The sequence below is a fragment of the Harpia harpyja genome, chromosome 20 (genome assembly GCF_026419915.1).
Source record: "Harpia harpyja isolate bHarHar1 chromosome 20, bHarHar1 primary haplotype, whole genome shotgun sequence".
NCBI classification, from domain to species: domain Eukaryota; kingdom Metazoa; phylum Chordata; class Aves; order Accipitriformes; family Accipitridae; genus Harpia; species Harpia harpyja.
The window spans coordinates 9016744-9038878 of record NC_068959.1 but is presented as its reverse complement, the minus strand read 5'-3'; the positions used below and the strand labels follow the sequence as shown (position 1 = coordinate 9038878).

Here is a 22135-nt window from a genome sequence, read left to right as displayed (position 1 = left end):
CTCTTTGGGCTGGTTATCTACTTCCAGCCCGCCATGAATCTACTATTAATCTCTGCAGGAAATTCTACATAGTAAATCATTCTGCCTCTTACTCCAGCCCCTCATTAGCAGACCCAAAGGACTAACAATAATGCAAATGTTTGTAGACACACAAAAGAAGTTGCCACAGCTATTCAATATATTAAAACGTTGGACACATGCTGCAGAATAATGAATGTGAAAAGTGCAAAAATACGGCAAAACAGTACGGCTTGTTTCCTCACTAAGCAGTGAGGTATCCAGTAAAACACAGAAGACTTCGCAAAAGGTTTTGACTGATTGTTTGCTAGGTTAAACACATGGCAAAACAAGCCCTAACAGCTCACTAGCTGGCTTACTTTGGAAGAGATGCTAAAAAATCCTAGATCAGAAACTAAAGCAGAAAAAGCACTTTGACTGACAACCTTAATTTGCAGCTGAAGTAATCCCAACCAGTGCTGTCTTTAAGGAAATTTAATACTTTAACAGATGTCCTTAGACTGTTTTAGGAAGTTATTAAAAATCTTTGCAAAACCTTTTAAATTTTAACAGGCAATTTTAAAATAATGCATCACAGTCGGTGTGTTTGTAATTTGGATGGTCAAAAGGAGTAGCTTTGATTTGATCCTGTGGATTCAAAGACTTCACACAGTAAGTACATGTGAAGCTTGTGGAAATAATGGAAATGGTGAATTTCCTGCAGGTTTGACAAAGTAATGGGAAAAATTAAAATATTAAAGCATAATCCAGGTTGGCAAGGAACACTCTATGGAGAAGCCACTCAGAGCACTATTTTCCTGCTCAACTGTACCTCTCACTGACATTACAGAAAGCGAACACTGCTCCACACACAGCTGGACTGTCAGAGAGCAAAAGCTCATTTTCCGTAAAGCAAGCAGCCAGCCCACTATGAGAGCAAAAGCTCTCCTTCACCTGGCCTACAGCCACAAGCAGCACATTCACTTGCCTGCACCCTTGAGAGCTGTTTTAAGGTGCTGCTGATAGAGGGGAAGTATTCATGTGGGTTATAACAAATATATTGCTTTCTTGAAGTCCAATCAGTCCTACTATACAAGCAGCTAAATGTGATAGTAGTAATAAGAGCAATGATACTTACTGCCCTGCATTGCATTTTCCGTTGGTAGGGACAACTCATAGCTGCACGAGGTAACGCTTCAAAGTTTTGCCTGTTTTGGAGTGGCAAGTATTCATTGCCCATTAACTGAGACACAAAGCAGTAATTTCAGGGCACCTGAAATGTCCTTCACCAAGAATGGCAAACTGCTAATGAAAACCCATAAAAACATCACCTCGGCAGTACTTCCTCATGTCACCGGACCCAGCAGCATGCACTGCCTGGGACACAGCACTGCATGCAAGCTCATTTTTGCAGTTTTCAGGCATGTTCACAGACCTACCAGGAAAGCTGACTTTTTAACCCTTAACAATCAAAGTCTGTCATTTTTGGTCAGCTGACACAGGTGTGCTTAAATTAGTATCCCTGACCCAGTTTTACATGTTCCCATATGACTTGCTCATCCTTCAAAGGCAAGCACCGGTAATACCCTCACTGCATGACACTAAATGCAGAGTTTCCTAACCACAAAGATCCCCAGAACATGCTGTGAGTAGACAGTCCAATAACCCAGACCTGACCCTGAGCGTGCATTTCTTTCTCCCACTCCTGCCTTGAGAACAGAAACACCTTTGGGGAGTGTCTGATGCTGGAAAAGCTCAGAGTTGTCCCCATAAAACAGAGAGTTGGGAGGAAACAATTGAGTAAAAAAACTTCAGAATTGGTAACAGATGCTGCAGAGATCAAGCAACTGGCACCACTGTGAATCACAGCAAACCTCACCAGAACATCGTGCAGACATTGTGCACCTCCTGAAAAGCAAACAGACAAAACACTGGACAGCATCTATCTTTGGCTGTGAAGAAGACAAACTTGGGAGTATCTAGTGAACCCCATGCCTAAGATTGCACTTGGAAGAGCAGCCTGGCCTTCATCTACATCAACAGAAAAACTACACTTCAGGCCAAACTTGCAAGCCAACCATTACTGTTTCTATTTCAAAAATAAACCCAATAGCTCTTCCTCCTGTTTCTGATCTAGCTCCCCACAGCAAGAATAGGATTTTGCCCAGAAGCATTCTGGCACAAAAATTTAAGTCATGTAGCTAAATCCCTAGGTGCTAGATTGAAAACATCCCTTAATAAGATTTGAATGTACTTTTTGTTGTTTAATCACTGAGCCTCTTTTGATCTTGATTTTGTCCTTCAAACAGCTGAATATAATGTTCATGTAGCTAAATCCCTTTTTTAGAATACCTTCTGATTTGACCGTGTAAGCTTTTCATAGCAGAATGAAAGCAAACCATGAATGGACTTGGTAACAAACAAATTTAAAAATATGCTACAAAATGCCCCAGTATGTGCTACATTTGTGTCTAAAGACGATTGCTTTTAGGAAGGAGGCAATAGGTCCAGTGGAGAGGGAACGAAACGTAGTCTGCATCCTCTTCTTCCAGGAAACAAACTCTTTTCACAAGTGTAATGCGCCCAGGTCATATAACCTGGATCAGTAATGGAGCTGATACAGCCCTGACCTGCAACGAGCACTCAAAGACATAAATGTAGTATCATGAGCTGACTTAATGTGCTGTGTTCCAACTTCTGACACTTTATTGTATTCAAATGCTTAAAACAAAATATTCAAGTTCCTTCTTCTATGCAAAGAAGGTACAGTCACCTTTGCAGAAAGATATGTTTTACAGTACCATGAAGATCAGAAAATACTGTGGTTCCACCCAACGTGACATATTTTAATGGCATAGATAGTGCACATGCTGGAGTTTTATGTCCAATACCACAACCCCCCCTCTTTTATGGCATTTCTTCAAGTTCATTTTAATAACAATAGAAACAAAAGATAAATTTCCCACTGCTGCATTAAAGCAATTGCATCTCTGACTCTTCTTTGTAAAGTGTAAAGAAGGGAGGTCTGTGATGCGAGATCTAAATGACTGGGTTCTGCTTTTGGACGGCTATCTGAGGGGGTTTCTATCCTTCAAAGTGATTTATTTCTGGCAATCTAGGGGTTTCTCTAGAAGAATACCTGTAATAATCTCATGAACACAGTGCTTCAAGAGAGTGGCTACTTCTTCAAGATCCTAATCAGCTGCTTTGCTGCAGAGATCCTTCTGAAAATTAAATTACACCACATCTGCTAACATTAAAAACAACACCAAAAAAATCTCCAAGACTTTACATCTTCCTTGACTTCTTTGCTATTTTTTTTTCTTTTTTACTTCATTGGCTTATCATATGAAGAAAACCACAGATGATGTGATGAAACCGATAGGCGTACACATGAAAATAAAATGCAACCATGCATGTTGGAGTTCTATTCAGTAACCATGGGGGTGGGAAATCTGGATTTGTAATGTCTGAAGGCTGCTGCACATTCACAAAACTTTCTGTACTGGTAGGACTGAGCTGAGCATTACTGCTTCGGAAAAAATCCGATGCGTTAAGCGTGCTCAGCACCGGGAGTCCTCTGGCAAGACACCCTCAGACAACAGCTGATATGAAGAAAACAGCACAACTTGTAAAATAACCAAATAATTCTGAAAATGCTTCAAGCACTTCATTGCACTCCGAGTTCACCCAAAGGTGTTATACCAGAGTCGATCAAATATGTGCTGATGATTAACTTTCCATCACCGGGGAATGGCTCTCCCTCATACAAACTAAGCAGGACTCGAGAAACTGTAATGCTCTTAAACAGGGGAACAGCGGTCCTAGGTTCTCAGCACAGTGATTATCACTTCCAGTAAAAATCAACCAAGTATTTACTAACCATTTCAATTTACTTGAATTCTTCTGCAGAAATACCAAACCACAGTTGCTGCTCAGTGGCAGCTCGCACCAATCTGCTCCTTGTCTATAGGAGGTGGTGTAGCAGCGGGACTATGGATTTGTGCTAAGTTATAGCCTATTTTCTGCCTCAGGCTATCCTAGTTATGGTCAGACTCCAGTGGCGACAGATCTCCTGCTGAAGTGAACACACTGTAGATAGGCACAGGACCATAGGAGAGAGGGAGAGAAAAGAAAAGAGCTCTGCTGAGGTTTAAAATATTCTAAATCATCCAACTATATAGCTACTCCACTGCTCATAACTTTTACTCCAGACAAGTGTGCAGACCTCTGTTCATGTGTTTTCATTTTTATGGCCTTTCTGGTATGCCTACTGCCTGCCTTAAACATTTTTTAAAACTGCTGGTAAATCATACCTCACTATGTATAAAAGGCATTTGAAGACAGTATTAAAATTATACAGAACTGGTAATTTCTGAGTTACTTTCTCTTACTATCAGCATTACTTGGACCACAGTGCAATCAGAAACAATTAGGATCTCACTCAGTTAGTGAGGTGAATACACATTAAAGAGTACATATGGTTAATACTAAGAAAGGCATAGTGGTATTTTCCCAAAGTCTGATTCAGCAGAGACACTTGGGTTCTGCAATGCTCACAGCACCTTTTAGGCATTCTGTCACTGCACTGTATAACACCGAGTTATATATCCAGATATTTTTCTCCAAGAAGGCTAATAATGTGGCTATCTCCGAACATTGCTTTGAAATTATAACTTTCCTTTGCTGCGTGTCATGGATTGCTTACTACTTGTATTAGATTATAAATGGCCATCCCAACTTACATATGCATGTACAGCACGAAACACAGGCAAGATCCTAGCAGAGGCCCCTGGTGTTACTGAAATTCAGCTGCTGCTAATAATAAGAAGGGAAAACATTTCCATCTGTCTGGATTGGGAAAAAGAATTCATGAGTCTCTGATTCATCTGCATCCATATGCTGATATGCAGACAATAGTTACGGACACATAGCCTAGGCGAGGTAGCCAGCAACAGAAATCAAATCAATCACAGATCACAGCATGTGATTTGCCTAATTACGAGTAACACCTCACATTTTTTATCTGCGCAGAAAGCACTCTGTGAACAAGCAGATGGCATTGCTATGGGATGGCACCATCCTCGACAGTTGCAGATGCAGAGCATTTACACAGCACACTGAAAAAATGACACAACACAAGCTGCTTCCTGGGAAAAAGATTCAAATTGAACAAGTGTCACCAAACAAAATACACATATTTATTGATGTTCTGAACTTATCTGATCCAGCCTCTCTCCTCAAATCAAATACACACGCGCAGGCCAGGGAGCGATGCTATCTAGACATCATTAAAGTTTCTTAGATAGAACTGCCACGTGAGCTGCCTAGCACGGAAAAGCGGAGATGCAGACCAACTTGAGTCTAGTTCCAACCTGCAAACAATTTAAATCCACACAAGCAGAATCAATAGGAAGAAGCCCTGCAGAGAAAGCAATTACACTGCAAAAGCAACTATATTACAGCACGGTTACGGCTGGGAGGCAGGACGTAGAAGGCCATCCTCACTTCTGTGATTACCCAGTGGAGTTCTCTCCAATGCATCTGGCCTGTGAAATGACAAGGTTCAGCCCGGACATGTTCCTGCAATCAAAGCAGTTTCTGGGCTTCTATTGCAATTATAAAGCAATTCTTTATGAGACCTGCCCTTCAGGTTTGCTGTGCTCCATAGGCAAATGCGGGTCTGTGCATCAGGAAACAGGTTTGAAGGGCTCAGTGTGCTCTCCTTTTCAATAGCTTCATGAGAGTAATAATCTCATTTCCTGGATCTGCAATTATTTATTCACTGGTGACTGTGCACTTGCCACTGTACAAGACACAAAGAAAGATCATCTGACCATTCCTGGTGACAGAAAATTCAGGTTTTCTATTCAATTTCTTGCTTTTATTTGTGGTTTGTCTGCATTTTTCTTCCTGAGCTGCTGTAAGCACATACACTGGTGTGACAGGTTTGAAGCAGCTATAAAATGATTGATGAAAACCATATTTTGGCCTTATTGTGGGAATATTTATTGTAGAAATATACTCATAAGGGCATATCTGGGAAAATGGGAAGGACAGAAAAGAAAGGCTGGGCCCATGACTGCACCTCTGATACCAAAGTAATTTGATCTGCTTTAATTATGATACAGGGTTATGGGGTCACAGAAACATTTGCACAAACTGTTTTTGAATTGCTTTTATCTAACCACTTTGCTTCTTCTGCTGAAATGATCAATACTCAGCTTTAAGAAGGATGCTCTGTTGGTCTACATGACGAGACAGAGAGGCTAAACTCTGACCTGCAGTGCCATAACAGTTGATGTGTGAGTTAGTGTCGGACAGGAATCACCTTGGAGAGGAAGAACTGCAGACCTCCATCTCACTTGGAGAGGCTGAACATCTAACAGCCAAGGCAGTAGTACACTTGAAAAGGTAAAATGACAGATGCAGCTAAGCATGTGACATGAAATTGGATCGATCTGGAGGAAAGATGCTAAATCATGCTGGATGTTGCTACACTGAACACATGTACCTACCGAGAAAGCATGACAGCAAAGGTCTGAGCAGTGGGACAATTGCATGAGCAGGAGTAGGGTGCTCTGTGTTGGGATTTGACTGTATCTTGTGGCTGCCATTCAACACACACTCTCGAGTATCTGCTTTGGGGTGAAGAGAGGGGAGGAATGCAGGGTATTGCCATGGTACAGGGCCGATGAGCAAAAATACCTCCCTAACCAACACTGCTGGGGAGTGGTATTTCAAGAGATGTCAGGCTCGCAGAAAGAGGAGCAGATGCTTTTTCCATGCCTGGAAGAAGTCAGGAATGTTGTTTGGGGAAATGGTGAGTAATGGCAAAAGCAGCCAAAGAGATTAGGATGTGTGAAGGTAAAATAGAGCACAGGGAGGCACATAAAAGCCAAAGACCCTGAATTACTCTTTGGGCAATCAGCAGGGTGGCTCAGGCTGCCTGGTTGTCTCCACTTTTAAACAGAAGGCATTTGCCTCCCGATGTTTTTATTCCTGAAGTTCTTTCAAAACTCTGGAGGAACAAAACTGATCAGTGAAGACACCCGACCAGTGGCTCCTACCAGGAAAGGGCACAGAAGGGTCCTGCCTGCGTGTTCCCGTTTCTTCTACTTCAGCTAAGCTACGCTTCCCAGAATGCTGCATAATAGATAATGTTGAAGAGAGAAACAAAAAGCCTGCTGCTCTCCCAACTGTGTACCAACATCAAAGTTCATCATTTATAAATAACAGTTGGGTTCTTAAGGAAGCCTATATAGAAGTCAGTTTGCAGCAGGAGCTGGGGATTTCAAGAAGTAAGAAAATACAGGTAAAATATTTTGGCTTGAAGCAACAGTAAACATGCAATAAAAGGTGCTTCTCAAGCCAGCAGCATTGACAACATACGTGCCATTTCCCTGTGCAGCCTTTAGTTCATTTAAACAGTGAAGGATGTTCTGCAAAAAAACTGGAGGACGCAGGCTCTGAACACTCAACCACAGGAAGCATCAGAGGAAACATGTTCAGGTTCATCCCATCAACCTGCTGTCTTCCAGCCATGGCTCTTTGGAAACCAAGTCACTAAATCAGCTCAGGAAGATCATTTACTCTTGACCTTTTACAGCAATTAGTGTGTGTTTGGATTATGGATTATTTGGCCATTCACTGCGTGGCTTCACGTGTGTACAACACAACAGTGAATCTGCTTAAAGGGAAACATCAACTGCTCTAAGGTGATGAACAGCTATGCCCACTTTGTACTTCTAACCTGCAAAATGTACCTAGAAAAATCATGATTCTAAGAAAAATAATGGGTTGTTCACACTTACAGATCAACCTAATCAAAAGAAAGACAAAAGCTTTTGTCTAAAGAACTGAAAGCCTTGCTGGATAGATATGCTTGTTCTGTCAGACAAATGACCTCTCTTCTCCCCTCAATCAACCTGACTGTAACTTTATTTATTTCTCCACTTTTAAATATTGATGCCTTACAAAGCTTCTCATTGGAAAAACCACATCTTACTCTTCAGCTGTGCTGCCTTGGGCTGCAGTCCTGTCAGATCACATTCAAGAGGAAGGCTCAGCTTGCATGAGTACTTGGAAAAGAAGACTTTCCAGGCACTGTGAAGAGAGATACGGATGATTCAGTGAACAGCAAGCTTCTCTCCAAATCAGTAGCCACCCATTCATGGGCAATCTTTTGCAGCTGCTGCTGGTTTCTTAGCAGAGGAGCAGAACTCAGATGTTAACCACTTTTATTCATTAAATGCCCCATGACAAATCCATCCCTTGTCTAAATCAAGAGAGAGAAAATGGAACAGTATATTGTTCTGCTCACAGAGAAAAAGAACTAGAAGCAGAGTATCAAGCTGTAGCTGGAAAGAAAGAGAAAGGAAAAAGCTTAGGTTATAAAAGCAATTTTCATTGCCTAGTTTTAGCCTACAAATTAAAAATCCAATAGAGTATCCTGCACTGACTAAGATACTGTGCAAATCTTGGCATGCATTTACTCACCATTTTCATAAACAGACAGTGATTTACAAATCAAATTTTAGCACTGCTGCATTTGAAATAAACTTTAAATAAAACCTTCCCTTGTAGACCATAAAGAAAGACCTTCCAAAGCAGGACGTGTCTCTATCCTTAGAAGGGATGTTTCTGGGGGAAGTTGGATGACAGCAGCACTGTACAGTTGATGCTATCTGGGGAACCTCAGTGGTGAGAAGGCAAAAGCCATGGATGGTTTAGCTTCACTGCTGCTCAGGGAAAATTTAAGGTTTGAAAGTGAGGAATCTCCTGCTATTTTATGTAAGGATGGCAAACACGGACTATGTCCTGATGGACAAACGAGGAAGAAATACTGTGAGCTGAAACACCTTGAATTTTCTTTCTGTTCCATAGGTTATTCCATTTCAGAAAGAAATGAGGAGCAGACTCCCTGCTAATACTTCGTACAACCTGCCTCAGAGAATTTTAAGGCCAGACTGGAAGCAAACCTAAAAAGTTCACTGGACTCAGAATTACAGCAAATCAAGAGGAAATCAATGTACATGTAACACTTTATACTGAAAACCTGCAGTAAAAAATGAAAACAGAAACAAACAAAAAATGGGCACCATGGAAACTGCTTTCTTTCACCCCTGCTAAGGACAACTTTTTATCGTATCAGCTTTTATTTGAAAATATCTGCCCGCTCTATCACCACACTCCTTTACACCTGGGGTATGTGATCTACAAAAATGAGCATGCACATGGACACAGGACTCCTCACACCAATCCTCAGCTGCTGTAGGAGCGAATGAGCAAGCCGCTTTCCTCACTCTCATCCCTATCTCCTGTCCCACTCTCTGTCTACCTACTGACAACGTAAAACCTTTTGGAGGAAAGGGCAGTGTATGTCCCCGTGTTTGTACAGAGACCAGCAGGATGGACTCCTGCCAGTGGCTTTGCTCTGCCACAGACATGCAGTATATGTAGAAACTACAGGGCATAACCCAGCAAAGAACACAACGTACGCCCAACTCTATGCATGCGAATAGCCTTAGTGATGTCAATGAAATTACTAATGTCTGTAAATTATGCACATAATTAAATATCTGGTTGGACTGAAGCCTAAATCAATGATTCACTGACAAGTCAGAATGCCTACCTCTGTGACTAGATTTATAGTCATTTTTATCACACACGTACAGTAGTGTCCTGCACTCCAACACTGTGCCACTAATGCTGGTGTGGGACTGTCCCTTCCTGAAAGACGCTGGTGTACATGGGAGCAGACAGCCAGGCGCAGCCTCAGGCAAACAGAGATCAAAAATAGAGATGTTCCAACCAGGGAGATGTTAACAGCCAAAGAAATCTTATTTTTCTTTTCAAAAGCAGCAAGTCAGTTTTCCCAAGACCCTCAACCAATTTGCCCTAAAAGAACAGGAGCAAATTTAGAATTGTTCTTGTCTTTCCCTGCGTTCTTCTTTCTCTAAATTCAACATCCGTCATTTAGAAACAATAACCAGAGCAACTCTTATTACTGGCATAGCAACTGGTAAATGAAACCTGGAAGGTCTGGCTTTCCTTTCATGTTGCAAATCAAAGAACACACAAACTGAACTGTCTGTAAAACCAGTTGTGTGTGCCTGCACTTCCTAATGACAACACAGCTTGTCTTGTCAAGTAACGGTTGCCTTATAAAATACATAACTTTGCTGCGAAATAGTTTTGATCAGCAGAAGAGTTGCAGAAGTGTTTGCTGTCCTGTGGTAAGAAGACATGAAGCCCTGCTCTTGAGGCTTCTTGGAAATATCAGAAAAACATTCTTTTTCTTTATAATTGGATCTTGCTATTTGTCTTTCAGTGTTTCCTTGGTCTATTTGTCTCTATCTTCTCTCTATCCATACTGTGTAAAGTTTTATTCCTTTTTCATTTTTAATATTAAGAAGTTGTTTTTATATTTTAGCCTTTCCAAAGCAGCCAGAATCCTGATCGTCAGCAGCGATGTCTAGACGTAGTAAATCCTTAAACTCAAGGCCTTTGCCCTTGAGAGAGAGAAATGCAGCAATACACAATCGCACACGTTTTTCCCTGAGCAGTTTCAGGTGCTTTGTAAGGCTTACTTCTTTCTGAGGCTACAGCTTGTTAAGATGAAATTTGGATCAAGTTTTGGACTGAGAATTCAAGGCTACTCTACAAATGTGTTCAATCCCATGGGCTGGTTCAGGTCAGCTGTAGTCAACTACCAGCAGAGCTTCTGTTTTAACAGTAATACCTGTCCGGCAATACAAGTCGGCAACAGAAATCCCACAATCAGTAGGTGTGACTGACGTGTCCTACACTCATAAATCCCCCAGTAGCCCCCTGTGCTTTTTATTTTTTATAATATAAGATTAAACATAGAAAAATAAGGATGATGTACAGCTCCTGAAGGTATAGAAGCCTGTAGGAATACTGAGAGGCCACAATAAACAGCTAATCAGGAAAAATGAGCTTCACAGGAGTTTCCCAGTTAATTCAGAGAGGTAGTGTGCAAATTCAAGATGCCAAACAGAAGCTGAATTAACAGACACTGGAAGAGTGGTACATGTACAAGGAAGGCAAGAAACTGCCTGCCAAATTCATTCAGCTCAGCCATTTTTACTTTCAACTTTAAAATCAATAATTCCACATCTTTTCTTTTTCCTTTTGGGGGAATAAACTAAATGAAATGTTTATTCTATACTTTTAGCTCCTAGTGCCTGCACTCCTGTCTCAAGGCTCATGACTCAGTTGAAAACACATTACCTGATTTGCAACATTTCCATGGAGATACAGCCCTACCACAAAACTCAGCCCCACTGTCCTCCTCTTCACAGCTGAAATGCAAGCAATTTCTGGGATCATGGTAAAAATGCAATGCAAAAGCTTAGAGGCCACAGATCACCCAGCTTTTTAACTCACTTTGAGCTGTGATGCACATCACTTGTTTTTATGACTGCAGAGTCCAGCTGCAAATGTTTAAAATGAAGAGGAGATGGGAATCAGATCAGAACAGCAAAACAAACACATGATTTGAAGAGCTTCCCTCTCCTTACACAACTAACTCAAGCAGAGAAATTTCACCTGTCAAAGGGAAAAAGTCAAACATGTTGGGAGATCATTTGGGAAATTCTCCATCTCCTTCATGTTTAGCTCCCCAGCTATTAACTAGTTCACATCAACTCCATGGCCCAAACTCCCTCCCTAGAAGGCGAAAACCACTGACTATAAAATGCTTATTTAGCTTACGGGTTCAGATACTTCTGCAATGACCATATCGGGTTTTCTGGACACAAAATCGCCCCTGATGTTAGGGTAAGAAAGTACAAACATGTTGGTCCCAGAGTTAGTTCAGAGGTGTACCCATGATAAAAATACAGACAAAAGCTGAGGTAGGTAGCCCACTTGGCACAGCTGATTGACTTTAATAGGTGTTGATTACACTGCTCATATTGCATGAAATTAAAAAGCTTACAAATGTTATGAGCCATTACCCTTCCATTTAAGAGAGCTTATGACAAGTTAGCAACATTTAATGAAATCCTTTTCAAAATGCCATAGGCGGCCTCCACGAGATTTTGCTTTGAAATGCAACTTGTGGAGTTATTTCAAAAACTTTGTTTACTTCAGAGCTTCCTCTCTTGCTCTTGTTTGGGATACTCCGATTTTGCAGCTGGTGGGATACTTCAGTTCCCAGTTGTGCTCTCAGTGTGCGGCACGTAACACCAGCTCGTTAGACAAACAATGGGGAACAGACAGAGCAAGATGTAATTCTGGTGTTATTGGAAGTACCCCTTCAGCCAGCCTACAAAATTTCCTTCAAAATTCAAAGCCGAGAGACTTCTGGCCAATTTTACTATGAAGGTAAAGGGAAATGTTTTCATAGTTGCTGTAAAATTTACTTAAACTTCCACCTTTTCAGCACACTGGAAATATCACAAGAGTCCCTAACTGCCCCCAAAGCTCTGGGGCAACCAAGGTTCAGTCTGAAGTAGGCTCTCTGGATTTTATAGCTTAAGAATGAAATTTATTAGGAGTATATCAGTTTTATAAATCCCACTGGACACGCACAGCCTACTGCCGTACATGGACTCATATCTGCTTTGGATAGTGATGGCATCAAGATCCGTGCATCAGGTGAGGGTGCTTCTGCCAAAATGATCCCTTTTGCAACTTGCTCGGCTGCTTCTGTTTATTTTTACTGTTTGTCCTGCTGACTGCCAGCTCTCCTCTCTGTTGATAGCTGTCGGGCAAGCAAGACTCAAACTGACCAAACTGAGAGAGACATTTATAGCAAAAGCACACTGGCACAGACTCTAACAACAAGGTTATCTGGAGTGGTGCCACAATGAATGCTTAACAAACCCTATAGGGGGAATATCAGATGGCCAGGCACGGCTGCAAGAAGCTTGCTTTTGTTGGCTGCGCCATCACTAGCAACCTTGTTCTTTTTTTAAATTTTAACATCTGCTGCCAAAAATTAACCAAGAAACAGTAAGCTATGAAGATGTAGTTAGAGGAAGTATTGTGCTTCAGAAGTCAACCTCAGATAGTGTGAGTTTTTTCTACCCGAAGCTACAGTGGCAGCTGAACTGCCCCAGAGGCAAATGCCAGGAGACCAACATCTCCGTGAGCTGCCAGGACCTCTTAAAGGCTCGTTCGTATCATAATGTGCAAACCAGAAGATTCCTCTCTTCTTTGAAGAACCGGTCACTAAGGGAATAGTTAAACACTGGGAAGAGTAATGGCCAAAGAGGTGGTGGGAGTGCGCAAGGACTGCTAAGTGACAGCAGCATGGTGAGACAAACTTCATTTCCACCCTGTGATGGTTTCAGTGAGTGTGCTGAAATCCTTAAGCACTTTGATAGACCAAATCATCAGGAACTAATTCAATATCCTTTTATTGCTCTGTAAACTCTGACAAAGAAAGAAAAAGAATTATTCTGTCTCCTGTGTCAAAAAATAGCAGCCTTCTTTCATGCTATCTATCTGAGCCTTTACTGAAAGCTAGATTTCTACTATACAGTTTGAGCATCATACAAAGCTGCAATTATCTTGCCACCTGTGTTGCCTTCCTTCACGGGTGAATGTTGCCTTTTAATCCAAATTAGTATGTTGTATTGTTTATAAATATGTATTTAGGGCTATGAGGCAGGTATGCCCCATTGTGGGCACATGTCATTGTTTAATCCAAATACATGGTTTATTGTTTTTCAGTGCATATTTTTAGCTTTGAGGCAGGTAGACCTGCAGAGCAAATAATACAAAAGAGTATGTCCATTACAGAACTGCTTCTGTGCTTTAAAATTATACCACTCTTCTTCCAGATCTGAACATAGTGAGACAAGTACATAGGCAAAATAATTATTTATCACTCTTAAAAGCTTCCTTTAAAATTTCTATCATTCAAATACTGGCTGGGGAAAATGTAAAGTGCAGACAACCATATTTTATGCACTTGCTAGTCTAGCTTTTATGCTGATGAGAACTTACTAAACACCAGTAAAGGGAATAGCAGTTATCAGCCCTAATTCACAACTGTGAATTTTTTAGGCCAAACAGATGCCCTTGCAGAATCACAGCCAAGTGTTAATGACAGGCCCAGTCCTTCTTCCACTGTAGTCACTAGTTATTTCATATGGCTTCAAATGAGACCAGGTTTGCTCCAACGCTCTGAGCTAGCATGCTGCTCTCAGCGAGACACTCATTGCCACAGTGAGCAGGATAGGGACCTCTAACATCACCCAAAGAAAGGAAAATGAAAAAAGACACTGTACTTTGCCTCAGGGTTTTTAATTTGGTGTACAGGATTCTTCTTTTAAATTCTTTTTTTCAGTTGATTAAAAATAATGGGAAGCAGACCTTCAACATGAAACCAGCTAAATACACTAAGAGATCTCTTTTAAAAGACACTTAAAATCTCGTCAAAATCTGTTCAGTGAATTTTGCCATCACTTATACCTGCGCAACGACAGAATAGCTTGGAGCTCCCCCAGGTAGCAGAGGACAGGCAAGAAAGGTTGGTGCCCATGTTTAGACCTGTGTTCCCAGACCCACACATCCGTATGAGAGGCTGCAAGAGAGCTGAACAGGCAGGACCCAAGTCAAGAGCTTTATACTGCAAAAAAATCTTTGTCAGGCAGATCCATATTCTTGTCTTTAAAAGGATTCAGGGTAAGAAAATTTAAGCCCAGGTGTAAACATTTGCAAACTGGGGTTTATTTTTTCTATCTATGCACTTGAAATGAACATTGAAAGGGCAAACCCATCCTAATCCTATCATGGCAATGTCTTTCTCTGCTTCCTAAAGCTGCGATTATCATCTCATTGGTTGTCACACAGCTCCTGAGAGAAGTAATTCACTTGATTTTCCTGTATAATCACAGCACAGGATTTTATTTCTGTTGTTATTGGAATAGAAAATACACATAGCCTGTTCTCTGTCTTGCCCCTTTTAAGTTACTTGCAGACCTGGATGTGGCAAGCTTCAAAACAACCCAACTGCACTAAGAAAGCTGAATCTGTGCTCACTGTAAGTTTCAAGCAACCTGCTTGTTAGCAGCTCTTCTCAACAAAGGCAGGAAAATTTCCAGTTTTAAATTTCTATTTAAATTAAGGCAATGAAGACTGAAGACCACAAAACTGTTGCCATTCCTTTCCAGCACATAAAATTAACAATTTGTGCTGCTGCGCGCAACTTTCAGTCAAAGTTTGTCTGATTTATAAGCAAGCAGATGGTTCACATGATAGTCCACAATAAATTACAACAGTTAGAAAGACAGCTACATTTTGAGAGTGACAGTGCAGCTGAGCTACAGATGGGTTTATAGATGACCCTTCCAATTTTTAATAATCTCCATAATTTATGTGCAAGTAAAGAAATGCAAGGATTCCTAATGCACCTTTTTGACTAAGTACAAATCACTTTTATTTACGCAGGCAATACTTCATGGTCCAGTTAACTTCCTAATTAAAGGCAGCAAGATGCTCATGTTCCATGCAAGTGGCATGGAAAATACTGTTTAGTGTGCAATATGTTCAGCTGGGAGTTTAAGATGCTCTGAACACTCCTGGAAAAGGGAATGCATCTATCTCATTTCTTTAAAACAAGACTACAAGGGTGCAAACACTGCTACCACCAGTTACTATTCATTAATCTCCAGATAAACTTTAGGCTCATGCAGTAACAAGGTTATTTTATTTGCAAGCTCTGATGCTTAGAAATAGGCTCCTAATCCAGGAGGCACTACAAACCCAGTATTACAGAGCCAGGACTAGGACCCTCGTTATATGAAGACAGAGGGATTTGGGGGGGGTCACTTTTGAATGGGTGAGGGAAAAGGAAAGCGAGCCTGGGGAGGTGTCATTCCTGAGACAGGAGGCAGCAGTGATGCAGAAAGAAACCGGCTGGAAGCAGCTTTAAGCAGCCAGTTCATATTAGTGATTTTAATGGCCGCTTCTCCGGGATGGGACTGAACCACGTCGGTCCAATCCTTCTGCTAACATTTTTGAAGGGAATCCCAGAAAGATGCCTTTGTTGGGTTGTCACCAATTGCATGCCACAGCACAACAGATTTAGTTCTTCTTGGCTGTAATTTCAGTTGCAATGAGTTACCTTCCGAAAGGAGCACAGCTAAATGCAACTACTCTGTCGAGAGGGTGATGAAGGGAGCAGTACCTACTAGAGCTCTTTAAGGCACAAACTACAGAAACTCCGAGGTTCCCACAGAGCCAGTCTCTCTGGATGACATTTGAGGGCTATTCCTCCTCTCTAAACCTTGGTCTTCCCTTCCTGCCAAATTAATATGAAAAAGAAATCCACTTTTAATTGGAAATCCAAAACTATCTTTAAACCAGAAGGCACAGCTCCTAGGAAAGCAAGTCTGTGTGTAATTTTAAATACCACCTTCCTGGGACTTAAGAGGTGCAGCAGAGAAGAAGAGGCACCAGTGACAAATTCAGGCTTTCAAGAATTATCACAATTCATGTTTTGGAGATATTTCGGCAGGGATTGCCCAGCTCTGCCTGCAGCAGGGCAGCATGGGGAGCCGCACTGCAGAGACACACGAGTGGGAAAACCCACTCCACGGAGGTCATGGGACTGCAGCCACTTACACAAAAAGCAATTCTCCCCCTGCCATTTCCACGCAGCACCAACACCCCTTCAGCTGCTACACAGAACAACAGTGAAATTAAATTTGTTGGTTTTTTTTTTTAATGAAATTCATCTAATATGAAATAACTAGTGTCTGAAAGTCTTTTGAGCTCTATATAAAACCATTATCTATTACTGTACACAACTCTTAGGTTGTTTAATTAAACATATGAAAAATATTATATGTCAACTTATTTCTGGGATGCTCTTTACTGTTATTTGTCATATTGTTTCTGTTACATTTTGCATATTTAAAGGTGCATTATGCAATTCTGAAAACCCAGAGAAGACTACTAGGGAATTAGTACGGATGTTCATCTGTACTACTGAGTGCTGAGTTTGGCACTTTATTGTAGCAATATTCATCCAGCTCAGGAACTGCTAGTACACTTCCCTCCAAGAGAAAACTGGGTCATACTACTGTTCTTCAAAATAATATAACATTTATTATTTAATAATATTTTTAAATCTTCTGTAACTATCATCCTTTCATTGACTGCAACCCTTTCATTTGCTTACAAGAGGCCAAATTCACACACAGCACAAGTTGATTGAAATCAATAGGATTGCCCCTGTTGCTCCCAGCCCAACAGTAATTCCAGCATTAGCATGAGCAACCTGAAAGCCAGCACAGGCTAGTCCAGTTTAACTTCTCTGAGAAGTCAGAGAAACTATACGCATTGTTTATGTAACTACATAGTTAATACAGTTTCCAGGACTCATCTACTGAAGCCAGCAGGGATGCTCCAACTCACTAGGCTGGAGATGAGACTTTCTGGCTTGCAGCTAGATCCTTCTCTGGCTAACAGCAAAAATAATCCTGGAGGAGGGATAAAGCAAGGAACATACACACAGGCCTTACCTTGTATTTCTTGTTCCTTGCATTCATTAAACTGTCAATGATGTGGAAACTAGTTTCATAACCTCAAGAAGGGGACACCTTTTATCCCCATTGTAGTATTAAAATGTAGATCAATATGATAATATGAAAACAGTAAACTCCCCAGTAGCAAGAAGTGGTTCTCAGTTCTCTTAGTAATCAAATATTTCCAGCATTCTAACTAGAGAAAAAGAAATGTAAGTAGCGATTTGCCAGTCTATTTATCAAACCCAGTGCTGCACCTTTCCCACACATTTTACGTTAGAAAGTGTATGACATGTAAGGTTCTATGGTTCTGTTTTAATTCAGGGATGAAAACATTTATAGATATGAACATTTTCTTATTAACTTCTCTTCCTAAAGGATTATGGTTGTTCAAATCAATTCCTAGCCATCCTACAGAGGTTACAACCTTCAATAACTGAATCGGATATTGTATTGGCTGTTGTGTTGGTTATGCTACAAGTTCCAATTTCTACAGGAGCACTGAAATGCTGAGATAAAGGGATGTTAACTTTATTTAATTAGCTATCTGCCATTGTTATCAAAATGGAAGGTTGGTATCTGACTCAAATTAACACTTTGGATCAGGAAACAAGACAGATGACATCTTCTGAGAAGGATCCTGGAAACTCTCTAGAATCATTTCAGTTATTTTAAAGCTGCTCAGGACAAACAGGACTACATTAGAAAGAGCAAAAGTCACCGACAGTCAATGAAGTGCTGCTATGAAAACGCTATTTCAATCACACTTGGGTTCTTTCTCATTTTCAGTTGTTAACATCCTTGCCACTTTTGTCAAGCAGTCTCTCCTAGCAGCGCTGAATTTTAACTGCACGTAATTTTAAAACACAACATGAGATAGGACTGAGCACATAATATGGGTTTATTGTGCCAGCTAACAACAGATCAGGCCCTTGTGCCAAGGCATCACCTCTCTGCTCTCTGCAGAAAAGGAGTAACTAGTTAAATGCAGGCTGTATTTAAGAACTGCCTGCCATCCCTCTACCTCGGAAATGTTACGTCTCTGAATTGAGGGTTGTTTATGATTTATCTCAAAAAGAGACAAAAAGACAAGGTGAAACCTCAGAGGTCCTGGAAGCATTTTAACTGTGGCTTACACAAACTAAAGCCACGTATATCAACTTTGCAACTGCCCAGAGGATATAGTATCCCAAATGAAGTCCTCAAAGGACACCCACTGTCTCACTCCCCAAATTACATTTGTATAGAGTGGCCAAAGTAATTTATCCAATAACCATACCACCCTGCCACTTCATGGTTTCTTACTGTTAGGGCTACAGAAATGTGCTTATTCCTTTCCCAACAACTTACTGGTCTTGACCGGATTTCTTTGGCGTAGAGAGGTTTCAAGAATTCTGAATCTCCTTCGAGCTTTAGACCCTTTTCTGTGATTCTCAGGTTCCCCATTCCATCCTAAAACAGACAAAAAAGAAACAACCCCATTAGTTAAAATTACTAAATTCACCAGGATGCCAATAGCTGATTTTTTTTTTTTTTCCCATAGAGGATAACATGTAAAGCACTGGGAGACACTAGAGAATGCAATTACTTGTGTTACCCTTTTAGCTCTGTTTCTGTGAAAATAAAATTCTATTCAGAACAATCTTCAGTGCCCCCCAGTAAACCATTTACACAGATGAAAGATGTTCTTTTAAGCTAGTCATTTCTACTCAAAGAGACACAGCAATGCTCTGTGTTAACAGGAAACTATTCACTGGAATATTCACTGGCTGCCTGTATATTCATATACTTTCTCATTCATAGCAAATCCGTATAAAAACTATGTGATTAATTCTACCGAACGCCATATAGAGAATACGTGATTAATTCCACTGAACCAACAAAATAAAGTTTTGCTATGTAGGAGTATTGCAATAAAATGCGGTAGGGAACTTGACCCCTGTTATTTGGGGAAATCTCTGCAAAACATGGACTCTTTGGTGGGATTTCTTTAGGGCTATTGGACCTTACAGCAGAAAGATGTGGAAACCTGTTGATTAGTTTCTAGTCTCAGTCTTTCCTGTGCTTTCGATATTTGTAAGATGCTACACAGCTTTATTGGAATACACATTTATGCAAATATTTGCTCTGGGAGAAGCAATGATGCAACAGGAATATCTTTCCAACAGACTGCTCTCCTGTCTTGGGATAACCCCTGCCTTTTCTCTCCCACAATGATCAGCACAGGATTGGAGCCCTCGCTCTGCTCCTTGCACAGCCCAAGCACATTCCAGCAACCTGAACCTCTACATCTAAATGTTTGGGTCTCCTGAGTCATTCTTGTGCCCTTCAAACAACCATTGCAAAGTCCATCGGCCAGGCATTGACTCATGTGACATGTGTTTCTGTCCTCTCCTCATTCGGATTTCATAGTTGCAGCTATCAGTCCCCACCTTCTCCCCGGCCCTCCCAGGCTCCCCAATATCCACCGCTCCCTGTGCTTCCACAGCAAAAATCTTCCTGACAAATGGCATGAAGTGTTGGCTGCAGGTCTCCAGCAGATGACTGCAAATAGTCCCTTTTCTTTAGAAATTGCTTAGTTATGTGTGTTCAAGATGTAATGAAACCTCTGACAAACTATAATAGCAAATAAAATATATGTCAAAATTTTATACGAGTTTTTCTTACGGTTTTTATGCAATAAGACAGGTATATGGATACATTGGCTTAGAGCAGAATTGGACCAAACTATATTTCACCTTTAACTTGTGAAAGTCGTAACTTTTACTATGAGGGATTTAGGTTCATTTAGGCTATAATTGCTTAGAAGGGTGTGTGTGTGTAAGAAACATGGTGTGGATAGGGAATAGCACAGGTGAATGTATAATCAAAACCATATCAAATGCAAGATATTCCTTCTAAGATTCAGGGTGATTGTCAAAGTCTGCAAGTATTGAGGTAAGCTGGTTTTTTTTTCTGAGAAAAAGATGGTCTGAAGAATACCTTTTAGCATAAATTTGACTGACATCACTAGGATTTGAGAATAACGCTAGCAAAAGCTATGTCTCCACATGTATAAATTAAGATTGGGAAATGACCAAGAGTTGGGTAGTCGTGAACTGCCATGACAATCCTCAAACATACCCCTTAAGGAATCTTTTCACCTGTTTTTTTTTCCCCATTTCTCCAGGCTAGAGAAGAAGAAGGATGATGCTATACGATGCCTCAAGGCCTCCAGGATAAGGCAGGATACAAAAATCACAAAACCTACAATAGCTGGAGCTCGGACTGCAGAGGACATTGCAATGAGGGACACACACATCAGCACTTCCAGGCAACAGGATTCATGTTAGTGAGAGAGACGTTGAAACCAAGGGTCATGCAGGACACAGGATGGCAGAAGTAGTAATTTGGAGGAATTACTGATCTATAAACATGGACATGCCATACTGACTCCACAGCATCTCATTATGCAATTTAGGGATTCATTAAGAGGGACTGGGCTGCCTCCTCAAGTGCTGCTAGGCATGTCCTTAAACACTGAAGTCCAAAGCAAAAGAGCCACCTCAGCGCCTAACTCACAGCTGTTCCAGGGATTTTAGAGGAAAGGGGTATGTACTTGGGTAGAAGCCCTAAGAAGATCAAGAGAAGACCAGGAAAATCCAGGAAAACCATGTGTACTTGGACATACATCTTGCAAAAAATAAACCACATATGTCCACTTCTCTTCCTCCCATTGCATGTGCACCTCCCGCACCGCAAGAGGAATCACTGTCACTAAAGGTGAATGGCTAACCCAAACAGAGTTGCATGAACTATTGCCAAAAGACATGAATTTGGAGGGATAAAAATCAAAGATGTAGCATGGCTCAGCAGTGACACTGGTCACTTGCCAGAGGTTCTCCCATTCCAAGAAGTATCATTCCCAGGGTGTACCCTGCCAAGTAAATACTGTTCTTGCCAGAGCGTGGTGTCTTATGAACAAAGGCAGGCTCAGGAGTGCTGGGTGATAAAATGACCGCTGTCATCTCATTTTGAAATGAAAGCTGTAAGCAAACTTTAAATAGAGACATATGCCGAAAATGCTATTGATTATTGAAGGGAGGAGAATGAGAGATGGGTCATAAAGTGCCATTTGCTACATTCCTTGTCCCGGGTGTAAAATATTGGCTTATGAATTCTGGGTTGGTGGTGGCACAGAAGGGGTTCATTTATCTCAAGCAAAAGGATGAAGGAAAATGAGTGAAATATGATTATGCACCAAAGAGCCCAGATTAAATTTTGATAGTGGTATGCTTTGCAATTTGAGTGAGCAGGAATTATTATAGCTATCCGCAGACCCTCACACGTTTTGTGCTGCTAAAAAAACTACAAATTTTTTCCCAAAATAGATATTTCGGTAAGTTTACAAGCCCTGAGGGCTTTCACATTTCAGGGTCTTCTCTGGTTTCAGTATGAAAAGTAGCAGGTTGTGCGAGCTGGTATATGCCACATATAACTGCAAGAACGACCACTTCTGTGGATATGCAATCCTGACCCCTTCCAGGGCTCGCTCCTGAGCTGAAGTGAGGCAATACCAACCTGATCTCCTTCTATGACCAGGTGACCCGCCTAGTGGATGAGGGAAAGGCTGTCGATGTTATTTTCCT

General features: G+C 41.1%; 1 protein-coding gene across 9 annotated transcripts in view; it reads right to left on the bottom strand.

The window, feature by feature from the left end:
- Positions 1 to 22135, bottom strand: part of SGCD (sarcoglycan delta) — a 356822-nt gene that overhangs the window by 63522 nt on the left and 271165 nt on the right. For all 9 annotated transcript variants that reach the window (XM_052816477.1, XM_052816474.1, XM_052816482.1 and 6 more), the window contains one exon: positions 18858 to 18959. In XM_052816477.1, coding sequence (XP_052672437.1) covers positions 18858 to 18959 — 102 coding nt within the window. The remainder of the gene's footprint in view (positions 1 to 18857; positions 18960 to 22135) is intronic.